The 25,628-nt window shown below is 45.7% G+C and overlaps 3 protein-coding genes across 5 annotated transcripts in view; all 3 read left to right on the forward strand.

Moving 5' to 3' along the window:
* Positions 1–42: 42 nt before the first annotated feature.
* Positions 43–6,308, forward strand: gtf2h4 (general transcription factor IIH, polypeptide 4). Its single transcript, XM_010873106.5, has 14 exons — positions 43–217; positions 394–512; positions 747–851; positions 1,144–1,275; positions 1,535–1,720; positions 1,942–2,050; positions 2,137–2,205; positions 2,383–2,466; positions 3,047–3,200; positions 3,396–3,526; positions 3,687–3,734; positions 3,902–3,980; positions 4,797–4,858; positions 5,674–6,308. Exons 2-14 carry the CDS (start codon positions 397–399, stop codon positions 5,782–5,784), a joined length of 1,386 nt encoding a protein of 461 aa, XP_010871408.1. The 5' UTR covers positions 43–217; positions 394–396; the 3' UTR covers positions 5,785–6,308.
* Positions 6,309–6,383: 75 nt separating this feature from the next.
* Positions 6,384–18,813, forward strand: sh3bp5lb (SH3-binding domain protein 5-like, b). Its single transcript, XM_010873107.3, has 7 exons — positions 6,384–6,633; positions 6,917–7,197; positions 7,599–7,661; positions 8,167–8,295; positions 10,557–10,718; positions 14,971–15,144; positions 15,514–18,813. Exons 2-7 carry the CDS (start codon positions 6,931–6,933, stop codon positions 16,144–16,146), a joined length of 1,428 nt encoding a protein of 475 aa, XP_010871409.1. The 5' UTR covers positions 6,384–6,633; positions 6,917–6,930; the 3' UTR covers positions 16,147–18,813.
* A 3,102-nt stretch (positions 18,814–21,915) lies between these two features.
* The window catches only part of gabbr1b (gamma-aminobutyric acid (GABA) B receptor, 1b), a 115,787-nt gene continuing 112,074 nt past the window's right edge, over positions 21,916–25,628 (forward strand). For 2 of the 3 annotated variants that reach the window (XM_029122771.2, XM_029122773.2), the window contains exon 1: positions 22,093–22,966. The gene's annotated coding sequence lies outside the window, so the exon portion shown is untranslated. Of the gene's footprint in view, positions 22,020–22,092; positions 22,967–25,628 lie in introns of those variants that run through there. The other variant, XM_029122772.2, reaches the window with a different exon arrangement.

The raw sequence follows: 25,628 nt of genomic DNA on the forward strand, positions 1-25,628 counted from the left end.
TCAAAAAAAGTTGTAAATAATCATTACACTGCTACGCTTCGTGGGTAGAACAGTTACTGCAATCATAAAGCTCCACCTAGCGGATGTCTGAATCACGTGATCATCCAACATGGCGTTGCCTCAGCCTCTTGTTCACCAAATATACTAAAGATTTCTGAACTAATTCGTTTATAGGAGTATTTTGGACACTTCCAAACACAAGATATCCAAACACAAGGTAAAACAATAACAAGTCGATCCATGTGGGTGATTGAACGTCTTGCTCACAATTAAACACTGCCTTCAAACTTCATTAGCGTAGCTAGCTATCAAAGCTTTTGTAGTCATAAGACTTGTCCGTTGCAATAGAAGAGCAACAAAATCAGTAGATTCCGTTGTATTTGTCCTCTACAGAAGATGAAGCTGCGCGTGCAGTTACAATGCAAGAACCTCCACGAATATCTAAAAGAGTTAAGTCCCACTATCTTGGACAAACTGTACAACCACCCTGCCACATGTCTGGCAGTTTACAGGTATAGTATGCGCCGGATCGATCATATTAGACAACCGCATCAAAATAAAATGCACTGCACACAAAACGACACCATGTGGGCCATATTACAATTACATAAAAGCAGAATGCCGTCTTCAAACACGAACATGTTACTTTACACTGACGTCAGTACCTGTACCAGGCAATGTACAGAAATTGTAAGAGAAATTGACAAGTGATTTTTGTCTGCTCGTGTTTCATCTCTGCCTAACAGGGAGCTCCCCCCATTGGCAAAGAATTATGTGATGCGGATGCTGTTTCTAGATCAACCACTTCCCCAGGCGGCCTTGGCTTTGTGGGTTAAGAAAGACAGTCAAAAGTAAGTTTGTGTTCATTTCAACCATTTAACACCCATCAAGTCTTCTATACTTAATTCAAAAAACAATTGGATTGTTAGATGACTTCCTCATAACCAATCTCTGTGGTTTATCTTCCCCAATTGTGGAACCTGCTACCATTTGAAGGGAGGATACAGAGTCCCCATCCATTTTCTGATAACTACTGAAATCCTACTTTTTGAGAAGAGTATCGAAAATAACCACCTCTCCAATATAACTGCTGTAAAATGTAACCTCCATAGTTTCGTCGTCTCTTCCCTTCTCTTTCCTTAGGGACCATGATGAGTGTGTCTCGGTTCTGTCAGGGCTCCGACTCTGCCATACCCAACAGCTCCAGGGAGGCCTGCAGGGGAACATCCTGAACCCCATATTCAAAGACAACCTGAGGATAGCGCTACTGGGAGGGTACGTTTAATGGGTTCACTTTCAGTAGACATCCAGGCCACATTCTGAACAGTTGAATGTCTTGTTGAACAGTTACAAGACATTCAACAGCCAAAGGAGACATCTGTTGACTCGGATGTCTGGCTTATTGCGTTTCAGTATAGTTAGACCTACAGAACTGTGTTGCGGTAGAGTCACCTCATCCGTCTGTCTCGTGGAACAACGCTGAACGTTTAAAGTTCGCTTTGTGCCTTTACTGCGCTCCCCTCCTCCCTCACAGGGGCAGAGCGTGGGCCGACCAGGGGGACAGCCTGGGTCCTGACAGACATGCGCGGGACGTGGAGAGCCTGGACAAGTACGCCCTGGAGCGCTGGGAGGTGATCCTGCACTTCATGGTGGGCTCGCCTAGTGCTGCTGTCAGCCAGGATCTGTCCCAGCTCCTCATTCAAGCTGGCCTCATGAGAGCGTATGTACCACGCCGTGATGCACCCGTTACTATACACACGTGTTGTCATGACCTCCACTCTGTATCGTTTTCCGTATTTTAGTTCTTGAAATGAGCTGCGAATTCACAACCTGAAACTGGACTCTGAGGGGTTTTCACAATAAGAGTTTACCAGTCTCCTCTTAAATATTTTATCTTGACCTTTTCTCCTGTCTGTTATCTCTCCACTTCCTGTTCCTCAGTGAGGTTGGCGACGCTCCCTGTATCACCTCTGCTGGTTTCCAGTTCCTTCTCCTGGACACTGCCTCCCAGCTCTGGTACTTCACCCTACAGTACCTCAACACGGCGCAGGTATGTTGTTTATCTCAACACAAAAGTCCCTTCTGTGAAGTGCATGTCCTGACTTGTTCTCTCGCTTTCTCTCTGTCATTGTTCAGACTCGTGGGATGGATCTAGTGGAGATCTTGTCCTTCTTGTTCCAGCTTAGTTTTTCCACATTAGGCAGAGTGAGTGTTGTAGCATGGATACTTAATTGAATTTACACTCAAGTTTTACCTTTGATTGATTCCCTAGTGATTGATAGTGTGTTGCCATAGAAAGACAAAACATCTCATTGTTATGGACTGAATTAGTTAGAAACCAAATAGCTTCTTCCAATGACTGTTTAATATATATTTTTTCAGGATTATTCTGTGGAAGGAATGAGTGAGTCCTTGCTTACATTCCTTCAGCACCTCAGAGAGTTTGGCCTCGTGTTTCAGAGGAAGGTGAGATACAGTGAATATCAAGTCTCAGGTCCTCCCTCTGATTAATCATCCAAAATGCTGAACTGCATGTTTAATCAGAATATTTTTGGGGACACGCTGGAGACAGCACTACAATAAAATAAAATAAATTACATTTACACATTAAGCAGCCAGATGGTTGGGGGACATTATGCAACTGGATCTAGAACATTCCCTCACAGTGCTCGCCCCAGCCTAAACTAATTTTAAGGGACACGCTCCTGTCATTACTGTCACAAACCGAAAGAGGCAGGGAACTGGAGAGCCTTTCTTCCCAGCTCTGTAAGGGCTGTAGGGCAACACTCAACACAACAGTCATGTGAGCATGGATGATCGTTTTCGATTGTTCACTGGACAATGTAGCTACTCCAGTAAAATGAGCAGTCTCTTATGCGGCTTACATATAAAGATGTTGTGACACTGGGCTCTTTTATCGCTTACCAGTTTCATGTCAAATAAACCGTGTAAAAGGTGACTGAACCCTAAAGGATAGGCAAGAGAGCCCGTAAAAGTCCAGGCTGATGTAACATGGTTTCACTCATGTCCTTCTACCTCCCCTCAGAGGAAGTCCAGGCGGTACTACCCCACCAGGCTGGCCATCACCCTGTCCGCCGGCACCACCGCCAACTCCTCCTCAGCCACGGGCGTGGTCCCTGGGACGGGAGACTCGGGTTTCATCGTCGTGGAAACCAACTATCGCCTGTACGCCTACACAAGTATGTAACCGACGGACGTCCTCCCGGGTGAACTTTCCGCGGGTTGTGGCGCCGATCTTAACGAATCACCTCTCATTTGACAACACTGACTGGATGACACACACGTACGGCGATCGTGTAGGTAACGGCTGTCATGACCGGAGCCTAGTCTGCTTGTGGCAGGAGACTTAACCGTGTCCCGTTTCCTCTCCCCAGACTCTGAGCTGCAGATCGCCCTGGTGGCTCTGTTCAGCGAGTGTCTCTACCGCTTCCCCAATGTGGTGGTGGCTCAGGTCACCAGGGAGTCGGTACAGCAGGCCATCGCTAACGGCATCACTGCACAGCAGGTAGCTGGTTACTTCAAAGGACGGAACAACATAATGGAGTGTGTCTCACTATATTGAGCTTTTTGGTGGTGTATTTTTTTGTTGTTTTTTTTTTATTTTACTGTTGTACTGGTTTGTTTTGAAGTGTTTCATGTTTTTTTTCTTTTCTTTTTCTACCCAGATTCTCCACTTCCTAAGGACCAGGGCTCATCCTGTCATGTTAAAACAGGTGCCTCCCAGGATCCATCTGTTCCATTTCTTTGTATTCTTCTTTTCTCTCTCCCTTGCCTATCTTCTTCTGTCTTGGCAATTTGGGCCTCTACCACCTATTCTGTCTCTCTGAATGTCTGTCTCTCTGAATGTCTGTCTCTCTGACTGTCTCTGTCTGTCTCCCAGAACCCAGTGTTGCCCCCCACCATCACAGACCAGATCCGACTATGGGAGCTGGAGAGAGATCGACTCCAGTTTACTGAGGGTGAGACTGTGTGTCTGTCTCTGCGTGTGTCTGTCTCTGCGTGTGTCTGTCTCTGCGTGTGTCTGTCTCTGCGTGTGTGTGTGTTTTGAAGAGGGATTAATCATGTACCTCTCACTAAAGTGTCTGATGACTCCCTCCTGCCACGTCACCCAGGGGCAACCAGGGTGTGGTCCTCATCTATGGCCACATTACAATGAGCTGTGAGGATAACAATGGTACTGTGAGGATAACAGATCTGGGTGTCCCCTGTCTGTCTTAATACTATGACTATTATTCAGGTCTAAAAGGCTGAACTGATCCCAGATCAGCAGGCCCACACCGAGGTGGTCAACCCCAGTTGTTTCTCTTGCTTTGTCTCAGAGACCTTTAGCTGCTCTTTGAGGAGTTACCACGCTGACTGATTTCTTCCCCCAGCAGGCATGAATGACGTGAGGTCGGCTGTCCCTGTAGGATAGCACTATGTCAAACGACAAATGTGCGTGTGTTGAGTTGTAACTTATGCTCTCAGATCTGCTGTATCCTGGAAATAACTGACACGTTATTGATGGGGGATGTACCTTTAACCTCTATCTACAGGGAGTGTCAGATTAATTGTATCACTCTGGTTCCCGCTCTGTATTTCTCCCCAATCTCTTTCTTTCTCTCTACCTCACTCTTTCATATATATATATATATGTGTGTGTGTGTGTGTGTGTGTGTGTGTGTGTGTATACATACATGCATACATTGAATCAGGTCCATCTGACTTTAATTGTTGGCAAATAGCTCAAGATCTTTTCCTCTCTGTTTTTCTGTTCCTGTCTGTCTCCATCTCAGGAGTGCTGTATAACCAGTTCCTGTCCCAAGCTGACTTTGAGGTGCTGCGGGATCGAGCTCAGGTCAGATCTCTGTTTTATTCCCTCTCAATACACAAAGGTCACAAAGTTCAGCATTGGCCAAGCCAAGTGATAGGAATGAAAATGTCAGTAATAACAAGAAACGGCTCTGCTACTCTTCCGTCTCCAGTGTCAGGCCATGGCATCAGCCTCAAAGCTTTAAGGGAATGTCTCCCTTCAAGTATATGAAAGCTGCTTTACTTTGAGTTCACTGACCTAGACCAAATTCACCAAGAACTATCAATGTTTGATTAAAGTAATTTTGTGGTGTAGCGTGTAGAATATCACATTCACTCAGGGCTCAGAGCAAGGCAACGAAACATGTAGTGTGGATGGAAGAACTGTTTTCATTGTTGGATCTCTCTCCATCAACAAGCTCCTGTGTGCATAAGAAAATGTAACTACTGTTAAATGAAACAGTCATCCTGTGACATTTTGAACTATGAAACCTGACATTCCCAGGCGTGTCATATGTAAGTGTGCTGTAACATACCATCTCCTCATTTTAATGTTTTCTCTCCCAGTGCAACCTTGAAACTCTTTACCTGCCCCAGACACTGGCTGCAGTCTCCAAGTTGGTCCCAAATGGCACCCTATTCCTTATAAGTGCACTACTCTCAACCAGGTCTAAGCTGCATTTAGACAGCCTTAACACCAAATTCTCAAGAGGTTAAGATTAGTGGACTGCATAGGGTGCCCTCCCGTCCAATCTCGAACCCTGATGTCGTGCTACGCAGGGATTGGGGGGGGGCAGGGTGTGGGGCTGGTGTTTGGGATATTCTGTCTCATCGTGTGTCCCTCTCCGTCCTGATCTCCAGGGTATGGGCTGCCTGGTGTGGCAGAACGTAACTCATCGTGTCATGGTGGTGTCGCCCCAGGGACACAGCGAAGTCAAGAGGTTCTGGAAACGACAGAAAAGTCACACGTGATGACAGACGAGAGCGACGGGAAGTGAGGCGAGAGATGGAGGGGTGATCTTGCTTTCTGTGACGGAGGGACATTTTTTTGACAGTTCTGTTTAGATGATCCTCTGAAGGGGAGCTCTGGTGAGAATGCAGGATCTTCAAAGGGCACAGCAATGCGAGGACTCCAGCCATGCCCGATGTGCTCTCGTCCTCTGTGGTTGTCGTCGGGCCAAACACGATTGGCATAATTTGAAATGGAGTTCGCGAGAGATTTGTGCGCCCCCGGGGTTACAATGACTGTAAATGGAGCGAGCGAGTAGCTTGGACTTCTGTTAGTGATTCAGTCCATGTGGTTCACTTGGTGGGCAAACAAAATATTTTGAAGAAATTTGTGTTTCTGATTGATACCTGTAATTGTAAGCAATTTCCAGCAAGCTCATATGTTAATTGTTTTCACAGGCAAAAATATGGAAATTGGGAATTTTACAATCTTGGGCTGACATCATGCAATGCATTTTCAATATTAAAGCAAATCTGTATACATTGTTTTCTTGAAGTAGTGGTCTATCATTTAATTATATGAAAAAGTATATCAATTGACCCATTGCAACACCCCACGTGCGGCAATCAGTCAGTTCAGCATCAGTTCAGTCATCTGTGCTGCCGATGACAGAAATGTTGAAGGAGACTGGGGTGTGAGAGGAATCTGTTTATCAGATAAACACTAAACGAGTGCCTCGTTTTGACGGCCGTTTACAACTTCATTTGCTTCTTGATTTGTCGGAAGACTCAGCCCGTGGCCAGAAATAAGCAGAAATACCGGCTTGTCTAAGCGTCTGAAGCTACAAGGCATTCACGATGACGTTATCTGGTGTAAGTGGAGCTTGTGCTAGCTCGCATGTACCTGCAAGTTAGGCGACTAGCAGCTAATAATAGCTAGCGTTGTTAGCCTGCTAAGGAAAGCAATGACTTGATTGCAGCATTTAGTTTCCTTACGACATATGTAGATGTCTAGTTTTGCTAGGAGTGGACCGACAAGCTGCTTTTTGCGAAAGTGAATTTCGAGCATGTGGTGCACATATAGTTCCGATTTTAAGATTTATACGACTTAAAACAAATTGACGTTTCATCTGTTTTCGATGACCCACGAACGCAGCGGGCCACACTATAATGGAACCAGGGTGCTCGCGTGAAAGTCCATCTGGATCTGGAGGTCCGGAACCAGCCGACCTACGAGAGGAGACCCCCGGGGAGGAGGCTGAGGATTGTGATAGCAGCATCCTGAAGGCAAGAGGAGGAGAGGGAGATGGAGGCAATGAGACCAACACCGTGGACAAGATGAAAACAGTACGCGAGGATGGCGTGTGTACTGAGAAAAAGACTGAGGACGAGGAGGAAGAAGGGAAATTTGAAGAAGAATTGGACCCTAGAATTCAGGCAAGTTAATTGTCATGTTTTCATTTGAAGTGTTTATACAATCGCCGCCTTGTAACTATACGCTTGTAACTATACGCTTTCCTTATGTCTTCTCATTGCAAAAGCATACTTGATACTGTATATTCACTACGGCGCGGCGTGAAAATAGCTAAATGAGCAATTAACAAACAAAATCAGTGTGGCAGCGGCTTGCGCCATTTGTGAAACCTAAAGCTCATCTGCGTTCCAAATTTCTCCCACAGTTTTACATTGTTTCACGCTTGCTGTAAGGACGTGTATCATGCCAACTGAAACCCATTTTCGACACTTGTAGTGAAGGCCAGCGCTAATGCTAAACCTCTTATGCAGTATTCCCACTTTCTCTGTCTCTATCCCTGTCTTTTTCTCGGTCTGTCTCGCAGGAGGAGCTGGAACACCTGAACCAGGCCAGTGATGAGATCAACAAGCTGGAGCTGCAGCTGGATGTGAGTGAGTTGTCCATCACATAACGTCAACACTGGGAGCTACGTCTAGTCCGTGCTCAGCGAGACCCGGCCTAGCTGGCAACTAACGGACCTCTGGGTCTCTGTGGTCCGTTTGCCCGAAAGGCCTGTATTCTAGCCCAACGCTTCGTGACATTTTTTTTTTTCTCGGGGTGTAGCCCGCTCGGTCTGTTTCCTGGTGTTGAAATAGGGATTATACTAACCAATATGTGTAACAGGATCTTAATTCTCACCTTAAACCATGAAGTTAAGCACTTACCAGGTCCTCCAACACTCGCCGTTACGTCAGTGCGTGTGGTAACACAATGTGGAGGTTGGAATTTGAATGTCTGCTCATGTTGCCTCAAGGTCTGTTTTGAATATCTCTTGTCATTGTTGTTATTGCTGTTACTGCTCCATTGATGTCTCATCTGTCTTTCTAAAGGGCTTTGGCAACAAACATTTGATTGAATTAAACAAACCAAACAGATGTCATGCTTGTGTTCAGGACGCCAGGTCCAACTACAGGAGGATTCTAACTGAATCAGCCAGGAAGCTGAACGGCCAGGGGTCCCAGCTGGGCACCTGCATCGAGAAGGCCCGACCATACTATGAGGCCCGTAGGCTCGCGAAAGAGGTGGGTGGTGTGTGTGTGTTTATGGATGGTTGGGTGTTTGCTGGTGTGTGTGTGAATTTTGGTTTCTGTGCATCTATCAGCCCCTGATGTCCCTATGGGTGCACAAAGAGAACTTGAACATCGTGGGGGCGTTTGGCAAATCCCCATGAGGGCTTTCTGGCTTTAATTTAGGGAAAACCTTTAGTTTTTTTAGAATTGGGGTTTCTTTTAAGTGTAGGCATTACTGGTTAAGTCTAGAGTTGGACTTTATCACAGTTTTAAGTGGTAATTGGAGTTAGGATCCATTTTAGGGCTAGGAAATGGGGAACGTGGACTTCCCAGTCAGGGTTAGGTACCCATGAGGATAGAAAAACAAAAGTGTGTGTGTGTGTGTGTGTGGAGTACATTCCAGGCTTTTGAAGATTATCTTGTTTTACAAAACAGCTATTTAGTCAGCCAGCCTTTCAGTCTAATTTATTCTTAGGACTTGTTCTGGACATGTTTGCATGAGTACATTTTCATTAAGATGCTAATATGAATGTAACCTTCATAAATTATTTTTGGCATGTTGCTTGGAGCCTCTTAATGAATCCTCCTAATTGATTACTTACAACTTTTAACCCTTGATGAGACAGGACCAGAGTGCCCGTCTCATTCACCCAGAATTGGGTAATCTCAAATTGTAATTAAACTAATGCCAGTCATCAGGAGAACCATTAAGGGATGTTATTTGAACCAATTTACTAAATAATAGATCGGGAAAAGTGACTCGTTTGGCGGCGACCGATCCTGTGGACGGTGCCTTTAAAGGGCCGGATGAGACCGGAGAAGCAGGGTGTGATCCCCTAGCCGTGGCGGGTGTGATCCCCTAGCCGTGGCGGGTGTGATCCCCTAGCCGTGGCGGGTGTGATCCCCTAGCCGTGGCGGGTGTGATCCCCTAGCCGTGGCGGTGTCTTATTCTATTCGCTGGGACCGCGTAGCGTCTGCCTCATGGCCATTGAGCCGGATAGGCAGTCGGTGGAACCGTGCTGGGAAAGCTATAACAGCCGCGCAAACCCGAGAGCCTTCATCAATCTTCGACTAACGACCTTAAACTTTGGGCAACCTTGTGCGTCGACACGCCCCACACACACACACACCCCACGCCTCCTGTCAAAGTTGGTCGGCCTTGCGTTGGTGTGGTCCCAAATGTGCAACCTGTCCGCTGTGTAGTGCACTCCTTTTGGACCAGGGCCCTTGTCAGAAGTGGGGCCGCTGTGGAATAGGGTGCCATTTGGGACGCTCGCCGTCTCAAATTCCGTTCTGCTTCTCTTCTCCGTAAACCGACGTTAAAAATGTTTTTTTCTTTGACACAATTTGCAGACTGGCCAGACTAGAATACAGTCGGCTATTTTTATGTTTCCCTTCTCTGAATGGATTATAGCCATTTCGTTGTTGTGTAGCTGGCTAGTTGAAGTGTCACCACAGCCACACTCTCACTCTCCTGTTTTAAAGAATAATCCTGTCTTCCATTTAGGTATTAATCAAATATGCACTTAGTCATGCATTGATGTCAATGGGAGACATCAATGAAAATTGGCTTCCGTGTCAGATTTCAGCGTTGTTAGAAGAGTGGCTGTGGAATAGATCTCATTTCAATCAATGAAAACCGTTTCATTTCTGGCGTTGCGTCTTCCTGCAGTGTGTAACTGAAAACAGATCCTGGGTTCTATTTATGGCAGCTTGTTCAGCTTAGAGCTGTATAAACCTATTTCAGTTTGTGGAAACATAACAAATGAACTGATCAAATGTAGGCCTTTTATTCAGTTGAATTAAGAGCACTGACGTCTGCTAATGTTGCCTTGTTTTCCTGAAACGTCTTGCAGTGTATTTCAGTTGAGTTGTTTCTTTATAATCCTTTCCTGTTCGGACTCCAGTGTGCCCACGCATTCTTTAAAATGTCCTATCGTCACTTGTCAATGCATGCCGAGACGAAGTAGACGTTTAAGTTGTTTTTCTATTGTTTCAGCCACTTGGTGTTTAACAACCAAGACCGGTCTGTTGACGTTCACTTGTAACTTACATCGCCCTGTTTCTTTGATGTGATACCGCCATGTTTTGTGCGAGACATGCGATCCAATTCCTAACGTGTCCCGCTTAATGTCCCGCTGTGCATCTTTGGGGTATCGCTAGGATTCACCGCTTATTCATAGGTTGAGTGGTTCAGTGTTGTCTGTCGCTGATTGGTTGTGGTGTCTGATTCAGATTTTTCACTGAATTCTGGTTGGTTGCTGTCGTCCTAGGCCCAGCAGGAGACCCAGAAGGCAGCGTTGAGGTACGAGCGGGCCGTATCCATGCACACAGCCGCCAGGGAGATGGTGTACGTGGCCGAACAGGGTCTGCTGGCTGACCGGAACACTCTGGACCCCACCTGGCAGGAGATGCTCAACCACGCCACCTCCAAAGTAGGACATGGCTTTATTACAAAGAAGAGTGGCTGTGTCCGTGGAATGGGTTGGGGCTGTGTCCGTGGAATGGGTTGGGGCTGTGTCCGTGGAATGGGTTGGGGCTGTGTCCGTGGAATGGGAGGGGCTGTGTCCGTGGAATGGGAGGGGCTGTGTCCGTGGAATGGGAGGGGCTGTGTCCGTGGAATGGGAGGGGCTGTGTCCGTGGAATGGGTTGGGGCTGTGTCCGTGGAATGGGTTGGGGCTGTGTCCGTGGAATGGGTTGGGGCTGTGTCCGTGGAATGGGTTGGGGCTGTGTCCGTGGAATGGGTTGGGGCTGTGTCCGTGGAATGGGTTGGGGCTGTGTCCGTGGAATGGGTTGGGGCTGTGTCCGTGGAATGGGTTGGGGCTGTGTCCGTGGAATGGGTTGGGGCTGTGTCCGTGGAATGGGTTGGGGCTGTGTCCGTGGAATGGGTTGGGGCTGTGTCCGTGGAATGGGTTGGGGCTGTGTCCGTGGAATGGGAGTGTGATTGTAGCTTTCATTGGTTGTGACTGTAGACAGTGGAACATACACCACCTCCACATTAGAACAGTGCTACTGTGACGACACTGTGAGACAGTTGATCAGTCATAATCATTGTGTGACTCGCGGGGCTGCATTAGTTTTAATTAGCGCATTAGGTGTAATTAAAGGCTTGTGGGGATATTTATTTAATTCACATTATTATTGGTAGGGCCACACATTGCCTGTGACAACACGGTCTCCAGCAGTGTCAGAGTCGCGTTATTCCCCGTAGGCAAGTTGCCAGGGCGCTGTACTGATAGCTGTTAGTTAGCCACGTCTGTCAGGCCAACGTGTAAAACCGTGTGTGTGGCGGTCTCCACACAACGTGTGAGGTTCATCGGTACAAACGGTCCCTCGGCTCCTACGTGAGCGTGCGTTGGCCTGCCGAGAGCCACGCCGTGGAATGACGGGGTCTCTATACGAAACGTTGAGCCTACAATTATTTGGTTTTAAGCAGACCGGGAAATGAAAGAGAATTGTTTTCTGCATCATGCTGGGTAAATATGAGTTTAGTTTAATTGTGGCTGTATCCTAAACATTTGCCTGAACCTGCCGTGACCTTGTGTCCGACACTGGGCTGTGTTCAGAGGGTATCGTGTATGTGGACGGTGCTGAATCTCCTTTGTTTCCAGAGGTTTTTTGTTCTAGGGGACTGAAGGTCGTTTTACTCTGTGCCCAGTTGTGCCACTTAGATACTTGAGCTTGGGCACTGCCATTGAAATCCATTAATGAATGACCAATAATTCATTTTCTCTCACATTATGTTGTTTTCTCTAATGGTTGGGGCGCTGGTGAGTGAGACAAATCAATGCATGTTGGTTGTTCTCAACGTCTCATTCTCACACTTCTGTTTTAGTCTCTGAACAAAATATGAGCAGTATTTCATATTGTGGCTCTGTATTTGCCGACAGGCTTTAAAGGGATTATTTTTGTGCTAGACAGTGAATGCTGATGGCGAAAGCTGTAAATCTACTGTTAGAATCTATTTTTTTATTTAATGTAAAGGACAGTCTAATTATTTTTTAGCCAAGTAATTAAGTGCAGACTTTAAAGGTCTGGAGGCACTGGAAAATTCTTAACTTAATGATCTATAATATACCTCCATTTATTACTAAACAGTCTAATTTCATGAAGTGAATTGAAACTGCGCTGGACAGTTGGGGGACACAACAGAATAAATCTAGAGAATAGTTGAAATGGTTTACGACTATCCAAGAAAAGCAAGATTGGCGTAGGAGGGAATCGCTTATGAAGAGAATATCCGACTGGGGTGAAGCTTCTTTTTTTCCGGACAAATTCCAAGTTATTTGGGAAAAAACATCTGATGGAAAATCTTTCGCTGGTATTTCTTAACAACTGTATCATAATGTTCACCAGACTGACAAGCAGTAATTCATAGCAGCGTCTGTACGACTGAGGCCTTAACATCCGTTGGAGTGGAGCGAGTGTCGGCCTACAGGATGATACTATTCAGTTTTTCACCTGAATCCCATCACAGCCCACTCATCGAAATGAACATTGTTCTGGTGGGTACTTGTACGGAGCTGGTTTGCCGGCTGAGTCTTTAGGAGTTTGAAGGTGGCACCAGAGCAGGTGGGAGTCCTGCTTCTAAGTCCTTGAACATGGTTCACTGTGGGCAGTGAATCGATTGAGTCCTTACACCGAAAATGTCCCGGAAAAACTCTGATCTGCAGATGTCCTGTGGTTATAATCTTTCAGAGAGGGAAGAGGGTCTGTTTCAGATTGTCTGTGACTGTATCCCTGGGTGAAACTTTCAGAGGACCGTCTTTATCTTCCTATCTTTCCTGAAACGCCTTGTTACTTCAGTGTCAGCACCTTTGTTTTCGTGTCAGCAGTGACAGTGCAGAATCCCTCCTCAACAGTTCAATCACAAAGCACAGAATCCTGACAATGCGAGCCACATGAATAGTCTCAAACAGCCTCCCCTTTGTTAGTTACCGCGGTTTCGGTTTGCCCTTTACCGCATCGTGAATTAAATGGGATGTCTGTCCACAGTTGCTGTCCTGGGTAGTTCCCCCGTGACCTGGCCATAAAGGTCCCGCCTGACCCCAATCCCCAAGAATGCTTTTGACGTCTGGATTGGAGATTGCTTTATCCCCGTTACAGTCGTAAATTCTGTACAAGGACCATGTCTTCAATCAGTGAAGTCTGCTCGTAGCGGCAGGGAGCTATAAGGGCCGTCATCCCTGGTCTTCTTATCAATGTGTCTGGCTTTTGACCCAATAATGTCCTGACACTAGTTACCGGACTGTGAATATTTGTCAAGGAGCAACATCTCTGTAGTGGACAGTGGATGCTTGTGGCTAAAGCTGCGACATATCTCCAGGGGTTCGGCTGAGTGGAAGTATTCACAGCCCTTTGACCGTTTCCACGTTTTGTCGTGTCACAAAGTCTAATTAAAATTGATTTACTGTGCTTTTATCGTGGTTGGGCTAAAGCAAAGTATTCTATAAGGTCAACGTGAAAATACGGCGCGGAAAAAAAACAACACGTTATTGAGCAAATGCATCCTGATTTTCAAGCGTAATGGCATGGGTCCGCTTTAACCTGGAAAGACTGGGGATTTTTTAGTTTTGTTTTGTTATGATAAGAAATGCATATGGGCAGACAGAAAAACCTGCATCTATTAGCTTTAGAAATCCAGTTACTGTCGGGGTGGGATGGCTGAGAGGCCACAGTAGGCGGAACGAAAGGCCCTGATAGGCATGTTCGTTTTGAGCAGAGCCTGCCAGTTCATCTTGCTGCTCCGCAGTCAAGCGCCGTGGTCTAGCAGTGGATATGAGCTTCGGCTGGAAGCCAGTGGCTGAAGACACGTCTGTAATAGGCAGTGAATACTTAATAACCGAATCCCGCCGAAACCGAATAAAGCTTATATCCGTGAACTCGACTGTGAACACCGGCCAAAAGCTAAATCCATGTAGGAGACGGTGAATTATCACGGAGAGGCTTCGGCGAGGACCATCCATCTCCTCATCCTTGAGATTGTGCTTGAATTAGGTCCAAATGCAAATGTCAAGTCATTGAGCCTCCTCGTCCGTTTGAAGTGGACGTTCATGGGCGGGTCCCAAGCGGCAGCCTGTTCTGTAGACACTGGGCCTGACCGTGGCCCTCCGTAGTGTACTTCATGGGTAACGGTGCCATTTGGGACAGCATTTGAACAGCTGTTTAGTATGTAGTCTGAGACCTGCGTGGCGCGGGGGGGGGGGGTCGGACTTTCTCTGCGTTTAATCAATGATGATTAATGTCGACCAGTACTCTTATAAAGATCAAGGTTGAGCGTCCTCATTCGCATTCGCCAGAGTTCCTGCTCCTCTGCTATTCTGCGCCTGGGAGAAATTAATCTATTGCAGCAGAAGTGACTGGAGTGAGCGGCGGCACACTAAACTCGTCTTTATTGGATTGAAGGGGGTGTCTGCGGGTCAAACCGGGTCAGTGGTCTCGCCAACAACCAGGTATTATCATCACCGGTTGGTAGTTCTGCTGATGGCTTTGTGATGACGCCGCCCCCCACGGAGTTGAGTGGCGAAACCCAGGCACCCGGCTCTCGGGTTGATTTAGTCCGAGGAAAGGCTCCAGGCGTGATGATGGCGCTGGTGACTGATGGAGACGGAAGCAGGTTGGACATCCAAGGGCATGATGGACGGCTGCTGAAGTGTGGGTGTGTGTGTGTGTTTGTGTGTGTCCCAGGTAAACGAGGCAGAGGAGGAGCGTCTCCGGAGCGAGAGGGAGCACCAGCGTGTTACCCAGCTGTGCCAGGATGCTGAGCAGCGTGTCCAGACCCTCCAGAAGTCACTCAGGAAGGTCATTGTCAAGTCCAAACCGTACTTTGAGCTCAAGGCTCAATTCAACCACATACTGGAGGTATTGCTTTGTTTCTTTTTCTGGGGAGGGGGGTGCGGTTTAACTTTGATACGTGTTCAAATACATTTTTAAATACACTTGAATACATTATTTGATTGCCCTATGGCTCTGTAATTTCATTTCGGCTAATCGTGTAGGAGAGTTTATACGCTTGGTGTACAATTTTACTTTGGGTCTACTGTTTTCCTTTGTTGCAAGTTACATGTTTTGAACTTGTGACTTGCAACAAAGAATACCTGAAAATCCTAACTTCTTGTTAAAAATAAATAAAGTTACTCCAACTAAAAACCTCACTCATTCCACCTTGACTTGTCAGTAACTCCAACACATCACATCAGGTACCCTAAAGGTATGTTTGTTGTTTTTCAGGAGCACAAGGCTAAGGTGGTTCAGCTGGAAGAGAGAGTTTCCAAGGTGAAGACGCGCTACTCCGTCGCCCTGCGCAACCTGGAGCAAATCAGCGAGCAGATCCACGCCCAGAGGGGGAGTGGCCGTGCCACCAGGGCCCGCCCTGTGGCCTGTGGTGGGAGGAGCTCCCCGGTGGGGGCGGAGGCTGAGGTCAAAGCGTCCGTCAGGATTCAGGTTGAGGCGGTGTGTGCTGGAGGCGGGGCACTGGAGGGCAGCGAATGGGTGGACGGGGAGAAGACACGCCTGTGGGTGGAGAGGCACAGGGAGCAGGGCTGGGGACACAGGGAGAGGGGCGAGGCTGGCTCCGACTCCATGTCTGTCATAAGTCTCCAGACCATCGCCTCGGACCTGGAGAAGTGCGACTCCGTGGAGCACCTGGGGGACCTGAGCGACGTCAGCAGCCTGGTCGGGGAGGACTGGGAGAAAGAGCGGGCCTTGACAGCTGAGAGCAGGGAGGAGAACAGGGCCACAGGGGTCAGGGAGGTGGTCGTCCCCACCCCGAGGCAGGACAGACTCGAGGAGGTGCGGGGGGCGATGGGCAGGGAGAGACAGGAGAGCTTCGTCAAGCAGCACCACAGAAGTGTGAGCCTGTGAGACCAGGGGAGCAGTGACTGGCTGATTGATGATGGCTGATGGACGGCTCAGATAAAGGATCCCAATCAGAGGCCAACGTGCAGAAGAACAAAGACTGAGATTGTAGGAGTGATTTTAGACAAGAGGCATTACAATGTTCCGTGGAACACCGGTTCTGATTGAACCTTTAGGCCGATCCCAAATGGCACCCTGCTCTCTTTACAGCGCCCTGCTTTTATCCAGGGCCCGCGTCAAAACTAGGGCGCTAAGTGGGGAGTATGTTGCTGTTGGGGACTCAGACAGCGTCATTGTGACAGTGCAGAATGGGGTATCTGGAGGAGGGTGGCTGGGACGCCGTTCACACATTAATGAATCACAACGGGAGGCTGAGACAGAGAGGAAGTGTACACTGATTCGCCGGGTCCCCCTGGGACTTGTAGTTCTCACACTGTGATCTATCAATTGCTCCACACGCGCAACAAATTGTCAGCGACGGAGACCACAATGCATGACAAACACACTGAGGCAAAGCCAGTCGAAGCATGTTACTGTACTTTACATATAGACAGAGACAGAGACAGAACGACAAATAGTGCTTACTCTACTGATCGTTTCACATGATAGCTATTTTAAGATTGTTGGAGGTTTTGGTTTAGTCAGAAAACAAAACATTTTGTTGCCTGACTCAGTCCATGAATGCTTGCCTTTCCCTCAATATTGATTGAATAACCACAGACTTAGTTTTTTGGCTTGCCCTTGGAATGAACAAAAAGCATTAATGGAACAATACTACCATCTCTCGCTCTCCCTAGAAACATAAAAGGAATATAATTATTGTATTCTGAACACCTGAAGATAATTAAATACAAAACATGTTTTTTTGTTTTTATACCTCTTTTTTTAATACTTTTCTTTTTTTTTACTAATTCTTTCCACTGCAGAGATCCTATTAAATTATTCTATATGAAAGTAATTGTAAGTTGGTTTTTTTTTACCCCCCAAACGAATGTTCTGGAAATGTTCCCAGCACGTAGAACAACAGCAACTCCTAGACTAGTGAAGTGTTTCACAGATGACACCATTCTTCTTTGTAGTGTACTCGTTATGGCCGGTACTCTATGTTCTCCTGGTCAAAAAGAGGGCACTAAATGAGGAATACTGTTCCTTTTTGGCGGCAGCCTGTCTCTGTCATTACTGCACATTAACTTAAAACTTCCACACAGCTTCATGCTTTGACCTTTCACGACTCCTGCTTTCTGTTCGTGAGGAAATTATGTGTCTACTGGCCTGTACACCGTCAGTCCCAAATGGCACGCTTTTCCTTTCCTGGACCATGGCCAGCATGGCTCAAAAGTGTGCTGCATAGGTGAAAGGGCCATTTGGAACACTTCGTTTTTGCGCTGCGTGGCGGGAAATGGATCCAACTGCTACAGAGGGATACATGTGAATTTTAATGTACTCATATTTATTTACATCAAGTGCCTTGGGCCCTCCAAATTGTAACATTCTGTAGGGGTTCAACGCACAAATGCACAGTAATATTTTTAGTAGTAAAGGAACCACGATTCTAATTTCTCAAAAGTGTCTTCATTGAATACTGACATTATTTATTAAATTGTTTAGATTTAAATTTCCTGTGTTTTCCCTAAGTTGATCTTGTTGAAACGTTAACTTTAATTTCAAATGCTCTTAACGTGACAGTGTTACACGCCCATCCGGTCCTCTCCACCCTAGACAGAAATGACACCCTATTCTCTGTATAGTACACTAAGCCTCACCCGGGTCCATAGGACAGTGGTCAAAAGTAGTGCTCATCGGTAGGGAGTAGACAGCAGGGATCTGTTTGGGACACCCTCTGGGGTTGAGCCAGAGACCTATCTCTGCACCACAGCTGATTTGAGGTCAGCATTTTCAGTGTGTAGTATTAATGGAATGTCTTCTTATTTGTCTATTTAGATTGGTAGGGTTGTGTATAGTGTATAGCATGCATGTTAAGTGCTACTGATCTTCATACAAAGGGCACTATTTTCTACTGGAATAAAGCAGTGGACTATACAGGAAATGGGGTATCATTTGTTATGGTGCGGATAAACAGTGATGCTGATAGCTTATTAATCATGTAGATGGTAATGTATGGAATATGATGCTGATGGCTTATTAATCATGTAGATGGTAATGTATGGAATATGATGCTGACAGCTTAGTAATCATGCCGATGGTAATGTATGGAATATGATGCTGACAGCTTAGTGATCATGCCGATGGTAATGTATGGAATATGATGCTGACAGCTTAGTGATCATACCGATGGTAATGTATGGAATATGATGCTGACAGCTTAGTAAGCATGCCGATGGTAATGTATGGAATATGATGCTGACAGCTTAGTAATCATGCCAATGGTAATGCATGGAATATGATGCTGTAACAATTATTAAAAGTGTATTTAATAATTTTACATTTGCGGAGTTCAGCTGTGTTGGTGCTGCTAGACGGCAATGCAGTAATTGTTTTTTTAACTCTGCATTTCTTTTCTTTTTTTTTGCTGATAGACTCCGTAGAATTAACCAGTCGTCCCTGGCGGTTACTGTGCCATTGCAAGCCCCATAGGGTCCTCAGGGCAAAGGGATGTGCCTGGGCAGGCTGTGGTCCGAAAGCAATGGAATAAAGTCTGATATCTGGCTTCAACCACTTTACTTCGTTTGCTGTTGTACGCTAAATGGTTTAGAGCTCTCTTCCAGATGTGAATTCTATACCATTCTTGTCACAGTCACGCGTCAGCTCCATTACACTCAAAGGTAACTTCAAAGTCTGTCAGTGAATGCTAGCCATGGCTAACTATGCAAACCATTCTGTCTGTTTCCATGAGAGTCGGCATATGTATTTTATTTCAGAATGAAATAGGCAGCGTTGAGACTTATATGCATGGGCACCAATTATTATATATATATTTTTTACATCCATCCCCAAGGCAAGAGGTGTGGCCACTGTGAAACTCCATCCTGGAGCTATTGTAATGCAGTCCGAGCCCGACGCAGCGTTAAAATAATAGAGCACTAGTGATAACAGCCGTCCCACAGAGGTTGATTTCAAACGGCACCCTATTTCCCACAGGGCTCTGGTTCTAAGTAGTGAACTGTGTAGGGAATACAGTGCAAATTGGAACGTGGCCGGATGCTGTGCCGTATGTACAGGAACAATGCATGTTAATTTCTATTTCGTGGAAAGTGTGAGTATTGCGGGCGTGTGGTGAATGGGCGGAGGAAGGAGTCGCATCTGGGTGAGGACCACACCGTGGGCTGAAAGGGGTGGTGAATGAAGACGGGTGTCTCATTTGGCGGGGGGGGGGGGGGTGGTGTCATTTGAGACCCCCCCCCCACACGTGGCACGCTACACAGGGCTCTGGTAGCACACTGAACAGCGTGTCGTTTGGGTCGAAGCCAGAGAAAACTGAAAATTATTCTCTGTCTCTCCAAGCTTCAATTATTCAACACTGATATAAATATAGAGAAGAGCTGCGCTTAGAACCAAGCGGTCGCGTGGGGATGGCTTTTGGGGGGGGGGGGGGGCGGACTGAAAGAGGTGAGAGGCGGACGAGTCGTGGAGAAGTGTGATAATTGATTTGTGATAGAGGACGATGAATAAAAGGGTTAGTGACAGGCAAGTTGAGGCAAAAACATTTAAGACACATTTTGGGGCTTTAACAAGTAGAAGGCAGAAAATTATGGAGTTAGAACTCACAAGGGACCACTGTGAAATGGAGAGCAGATGTGAATCTGATAGAAAGGATAACTGCCCTTTGAAGAGCTTTAGTTTGCATCCCAATTCCAAATACTACCCTATTTCCTAAATAGTGCACACCCTTTAAACAGAGCCCTAATGACCGTACTCAAAGTAGTTCACCATTTTTAATTAATATATGGGGATATGGTGCAATTTGGTGTCGAAGCTTCGTCTTTATTAAAGACATTTAATGCTTTTTAGAGCTCACCTTTCAGCCTCACATAATAGAGCACTCCTTTCTGCACCACAATCTAGAACTGTCAGACCCGAATCACCTTCTGAAGATGTCCTTTCAGCAGCGGTGCCGTTCTTCCAGTGAGTGACAATCTACAATCTATCAATGCATCTGTTGGAGATGAGGTGGAGTAGACAATACACCAGCCACCATCAGGGCCGGTTTAATCTGTGTCGGCGGAACATAATTAGCCTGCTGAGATAACAGAAAAGCACAGCATTATGAAATCTCATTATTTATTGTGGACAGGGTGTTATTTTCTTTACACTGAGAGCTGGTTTTGCAGACAAAGTTTAGCCTACTCCTGGACTACAAAATCAAGCTCACTGGAAATGGCTTAAAATGTTTCTGCGAACCAGCCCTTAAGGAGGTTGTTCTCTTTTCTTCTGACCAAGCTTAGATCCAGGAGGAAATGTTCCGTATTCAAGCTTGTAACATTAAAGACCTCTGCTGTTTTTGACAACCAACTGATGCATTGAAAACAACACCATACCCTGTAACCTGGATACATATGGCCTCGAGCACTGATTTGGTCTCGTCTAGTTTAGTTGGTAAGACCATGATGCTTGCAATGCCAGGCTTTTGGGTTTGATTCCCACTGGGACCGGCACGAAAGCGTATGCCCTCGGTACCATAGACCTAAGTCTCACAGGGAATCTGCTGAATTAATGTAATGTCTACTAGCTGGGTATCGATGGACGAATATGGATCTTCTAGCAACTCCAGAATCTGGTCCTTAATTGTGGTGGCCAGTTAAGAGTCCAGATCAGAATCGGATCCAAACCCAAGATAGAGCTGTTGGTGGCGAGCGTCCCTCAAACACTGAAGATCGTTACTGCTGGAAGCGTGGTTCCCAGTATAAATGCACAGGGTGCTTTTTCATGGTTGTAAAACTAATTCTCCAGATACGTTGGTATCTTATTTGGACCACGTAATTGGTCTTTGTTCTGTTAATTCAAAAGGTGAATTTGGATTTACAGTAAATAAATTGTAAACTACAACAAGTGGTGAAAACTCTTTTACTACTTTTTTTTTCTTTTTTTTCAATTTCTGTTGATGAAAAAATAAATAATCGGGAACCAATCGAATGTGTGTTTTATATATTTGGACCCAATGTTATTTAATACTGTTAAAATTAGGGCGCATTTCCCAAGCTCAATCTTTCATGATGCAGAGCTGAGACAGGTCTATTTGTCTTTTGGTTATGGCAGATCCATTTTCACCTACACGCTCCCTTCTTTCTGTTATCATCCCTCGCCTAAAAAGGACAGGACAGTGTAATCTAAACTGTTTTATATATTCAAATTAAAGGCAAAATAAACGATAAACGTTTAAATCCCTGTAATGACCCCGTTCTGTAATAGAACAACCCTGTGTACCTCACAAATGCCACACTATTGCCTATGTAGTGGACTACGTTTGACACGAGCCTTTGGGTGATCTCTGAGGATTTGGTCAAAAGAAGTACACTACATTAGGAACGTGGCGCCATTTACAAGGAAGGCTTCAGCCAGCTAGGAGACCCAACCGTACCCGCCAACCAGCCGCAGAATGTGTTTATTACACTCGTAGAGAGACTACGAGTATAAAATCAAAATGACGCGGCCCAGGGAGAAGGATGAGCCGAACAGAGGGAGTTGATTGGCTAGCCGCTGTTTGCCATCAACGCGGCTTAGGGGGAGGTCTGTACTATTTATCTATGATGTTTGCACCCCATCTGTCTTTCCGTCACCCAATAAGCGCACTCATTTCTCCCACCGCTCTCCCTACTAGCCTCAACGAGGCCCGTCCTCGTAAAGGCTACACCGACACACTGTTCTCCACTGCAGATAAGAGGGGAAGAGTTAACGTTGCGTCTCGCCCGGTGACGTCGTTGGTGAGTGAGCGACTGAGGACTGGGGATCGAAAAGAAGGAAGAGAAGTGAGAGAGAAAGAGAGAAAGAGAGAGAGAGGAGGGAGGTGCACACTGCAACATCGCCTGTGCTGTGTGTGTGTGTATGTGTGTGTGTATCGTGCTTTTCGCGACAACATTTTACACCCGTCAGAAATACAGCGAGATTTTTTTTAACTGGGTCAGAGCATAGACGTATTGCAGTCTTGGTTTTCTGGGCAACATTTGTTTGAACAAACCACACTTTCGCACAGCTTTTGACATTTACATGTATATTCTCTTTCTGCGAGTCGTTTTCGATGGGAACATGGCAATTGATCGAGCGTCTAGTATTTGTGAGTATGATTCGGATAGCGGGCAATAAGCTGGCTTAGGTAGGTGAAAACAGTATGCGTTAGCTTTTTTGTACTTTGATGGACTGGTAATTCACATGCACATTTAAATGAATGGGATTTCACTTATTTAAAACAAAGTAATACGGACCTATTGGCACGTGTAAGTTATGCTACTTCATAAACACATATGTTGATATTTGGCTTTGATTTTTAAGCGCGACTGTTAATTGGTTTATTTGATGTAGCCTGGTTAAATATCCTACATGTGTATTTCTAATCTTTATAATTGTGTATGTAATGGCGACAGTTATAGGCTTAACTCGGCATTTGACCCGTTCCTGGTTTTGTATTTCATCAGTAGCCTTTCAGCAGTTTTCCCCGTAAGATTCGGTCATATTGAATACATTTAGGCTGCCGCTTGTCAGTTGAGGTGGTCGCTTGTGCGCGTGCACACGCACTCTCACTTACACGCAAACGCGCATTCACTGGCGAACGGATCAACACGCACGCTGAATTTACACCAACCAAACCTCTTTTTGGGATCGTCTCCCTCGCCAACTGTCAGCCGGTGCCAGAAGCTGAGCGGGCGGTGCAGCAGTAAGTTTGGACGTTGCAGTTGTGTCTCGCTGTGGTGCTGCAGAGCTCGATCATTTCTCGTACATCCATCTCTCCGTTTTTCATTGTCATCGTTTCATCCCCTCTCAGCATTAGACGTGTGAGTGCTGTTTTGGCCCGTTACGACCCCTCTGGATTTTGAGTCTCAAACGGGAGGGGTCTCATTGTATTGATGTGACAACAAAGACCAGTGTAGAATGAAGTGCCAGTTTTATGTTTCAGGTGGTCACTGTATACCCATATAGGGCTGAAAGTGTGCCTCTATAGGTTTTGAATGTCACAGGGGCTAATTCATTGCCGTGACAACAGGGAGTCTTTTCTGACATGAGCCCTCACTTTTTCCTCACTTAGGTCTTGTGCAGAACCAGACGTGGGAGTATATAGCAATACATACTTATTACACTGCATGTGTGCCAATCTTGTCAACACTCGCCAATTACTGAAATATGCGCTTGGTCAATTGTGGGTTTTAAATGACGTCGCTGGATTTTGACAAGCACACAACATTGTTGGAAGCTTTCATCTTACACCTGTGGCTCTGGCTGAACCGTTTTAACTATGCTGTTATCCATTCGTTTTTATTGAACTCCGGGCCCGGAGGGGTCGATGTGCTGCTGTTTCCATCCCTGGTAATTAATTGACGAATTACAGACATTGATTGGTCTCGAGAGTTCTCTCACCTGGCGTTCCTCTGTGTCAATCTGTCCCTAATGAGTTGAGTCAGAACCAGCAGGACTGCGCTCCGGCCACCTGCAGGACGGCTCCATAGCGCTGCGCCAATACGCTTTCAGCGCACGACACTGTCCATAGTTCTGAAACGTATGTAACCGACGTGTCTGAATTAATTGTTCTGAAATGCGTGTAAAATGACAAGCTCGTCAGTAATGACAGGCCTTCCGTGTATTTTCTGAACGTAGAACCATTGCCACAGCTTGTTACTTAATCAATCACAATGGAATACTACTATTTGGGTGGGTGGGTGTGTGACAGGAAGATGGAGGTATTGTGTAAGAAACTGTACGTATTTTTTGTGACAGGATACAAAACAGCATCAGAGTATGTGAGTGCTGTTCCAGGTCAAATTTCTAATCAGTTCCAGGCCTGTACTCTCTTTTATAAGCGTAGACCTGTCTTGTACCATGAGGCTGAGTTCATGAGTACTATGCTCAGATGTGTACATCTTGGTGTGTATATTCCATATTGGTACTAGCATATTTCTTACTGGTGTGTGTGTATTGGTGTGTATATTCCATATTGGTACTAGCATATTTCTTACTGGTGTGTGTGTATTGGTGTGTATATTCCATGTTGGTACTAGCATATTTCTTACTGGTGTGTGTGTATTGGTGTGTATATTCCATATTGGTACTAGCATATTTCATACTGGTGTGTGTGTATTGGTGTGTATATTCCATATTGGTACTAGCATATTTCTTACTGGTGTGTGTGTATTGGTGTGTATATTCCATGTTGGTACTAGCATATTTCTTACTGGTGTGTGTGTATTGGTGTGTATATTCCATATTGGTACTAGCATATTTCTTACTGGTGTGTGTGTATTGGTGTGTATATTCCATATTGGTACTAGCATATTTCTTACTGGTGTGTGTGTATTGGTGTGTATATTCCATGTTGGTGTGCATATTCCATTTCGTCATGTAAACAATCCACTTCATTCTACTGACTGCTCTCTCTGGATTCCATCTGGCTGTCTTTCAAATGCCACCCTATTTCCAATGTAGTGCCCTACTTTTAACCAAAGCTTTATGCGCCCCATGTATCCCCTATGGGCTCTGGTTTAAAGTAATGTATACTACAAGGAATAGGGTGCTATTTCAGATACTGTTTTATTATATTGTGTTGACTGCTTTTATTACTCTGAGACATAAACCCAGCAGCCCGGCCATCATTGCAAATTATCACTTTTCATTAATTAACATATTTTGCCTGTAAAGTGAAAGTAAACATCTAAATATTGCATTTTCAGTGCACCCGTGTGATTTTGCCAGCATTGTCTGCAGTAGGCTTCACCTGTCCTCCTGCCACTGCTTCCACAGCATCACTGGCAGAGACACCCGACCCCAAGTCTCTATTTAAAACGTTGTGCTCTTCTCGGCATTACATCTGCAGTGCTGTGCGAGTGCCTTTGGATGTTGTCTCTCCGATTTATTGGGCTGTACCGCACATTGTATGCGTGTGTCCCTGGCAGTTACCCATCCTCTGTTTGGGCTCCGAGTAAGTTCTCCTGTTCACCTCTCTGTCCGCGGGCTCGGTGAGGATCCTGGGTAGGACACTATGTTCTGGCGATTCATTTTGTTTAACTTGTGTCTCATTTCCAGGATCCTGTCACTGCCTCTTGGTTGTGTCTTTCTGCGGTAATGTGTTTCTTACATAATGTTTCTCCTGTGTCCCAAAGTACACTGCACTGCTTCTAGCAGTCCTTGGTACTTCGAAATATCACAGAAGAGTCTCGATGGGTGCTAGAAGTTTATTTCTTTTTCAGTTTTATGGACGAACTCTGTTGCACCTTGTGACAACTAATAAAGAAAAGATTACAATATAATGAGTTTGTGACAAAGCGATTTGTTCTAATATACATTCATAAAAAAAAACTTAAATGTATTCAGTCATTTACAAACGAAGA

Source organism: Esox lucius, chromosome 10 (assembly GCF_011004845.1).
Source record: "Esox lucius isolate fEsoLuc1 chromosome 10, fEsoLuc1.pri, whole genome shotgun sequence".
NCBI classification, from domain to species: domain Eukaryota; kingdom Metazoa; phylum Chordata; class Actinopteri; order Esociformes; family Esocidae; genus Esox; species Esox lucius.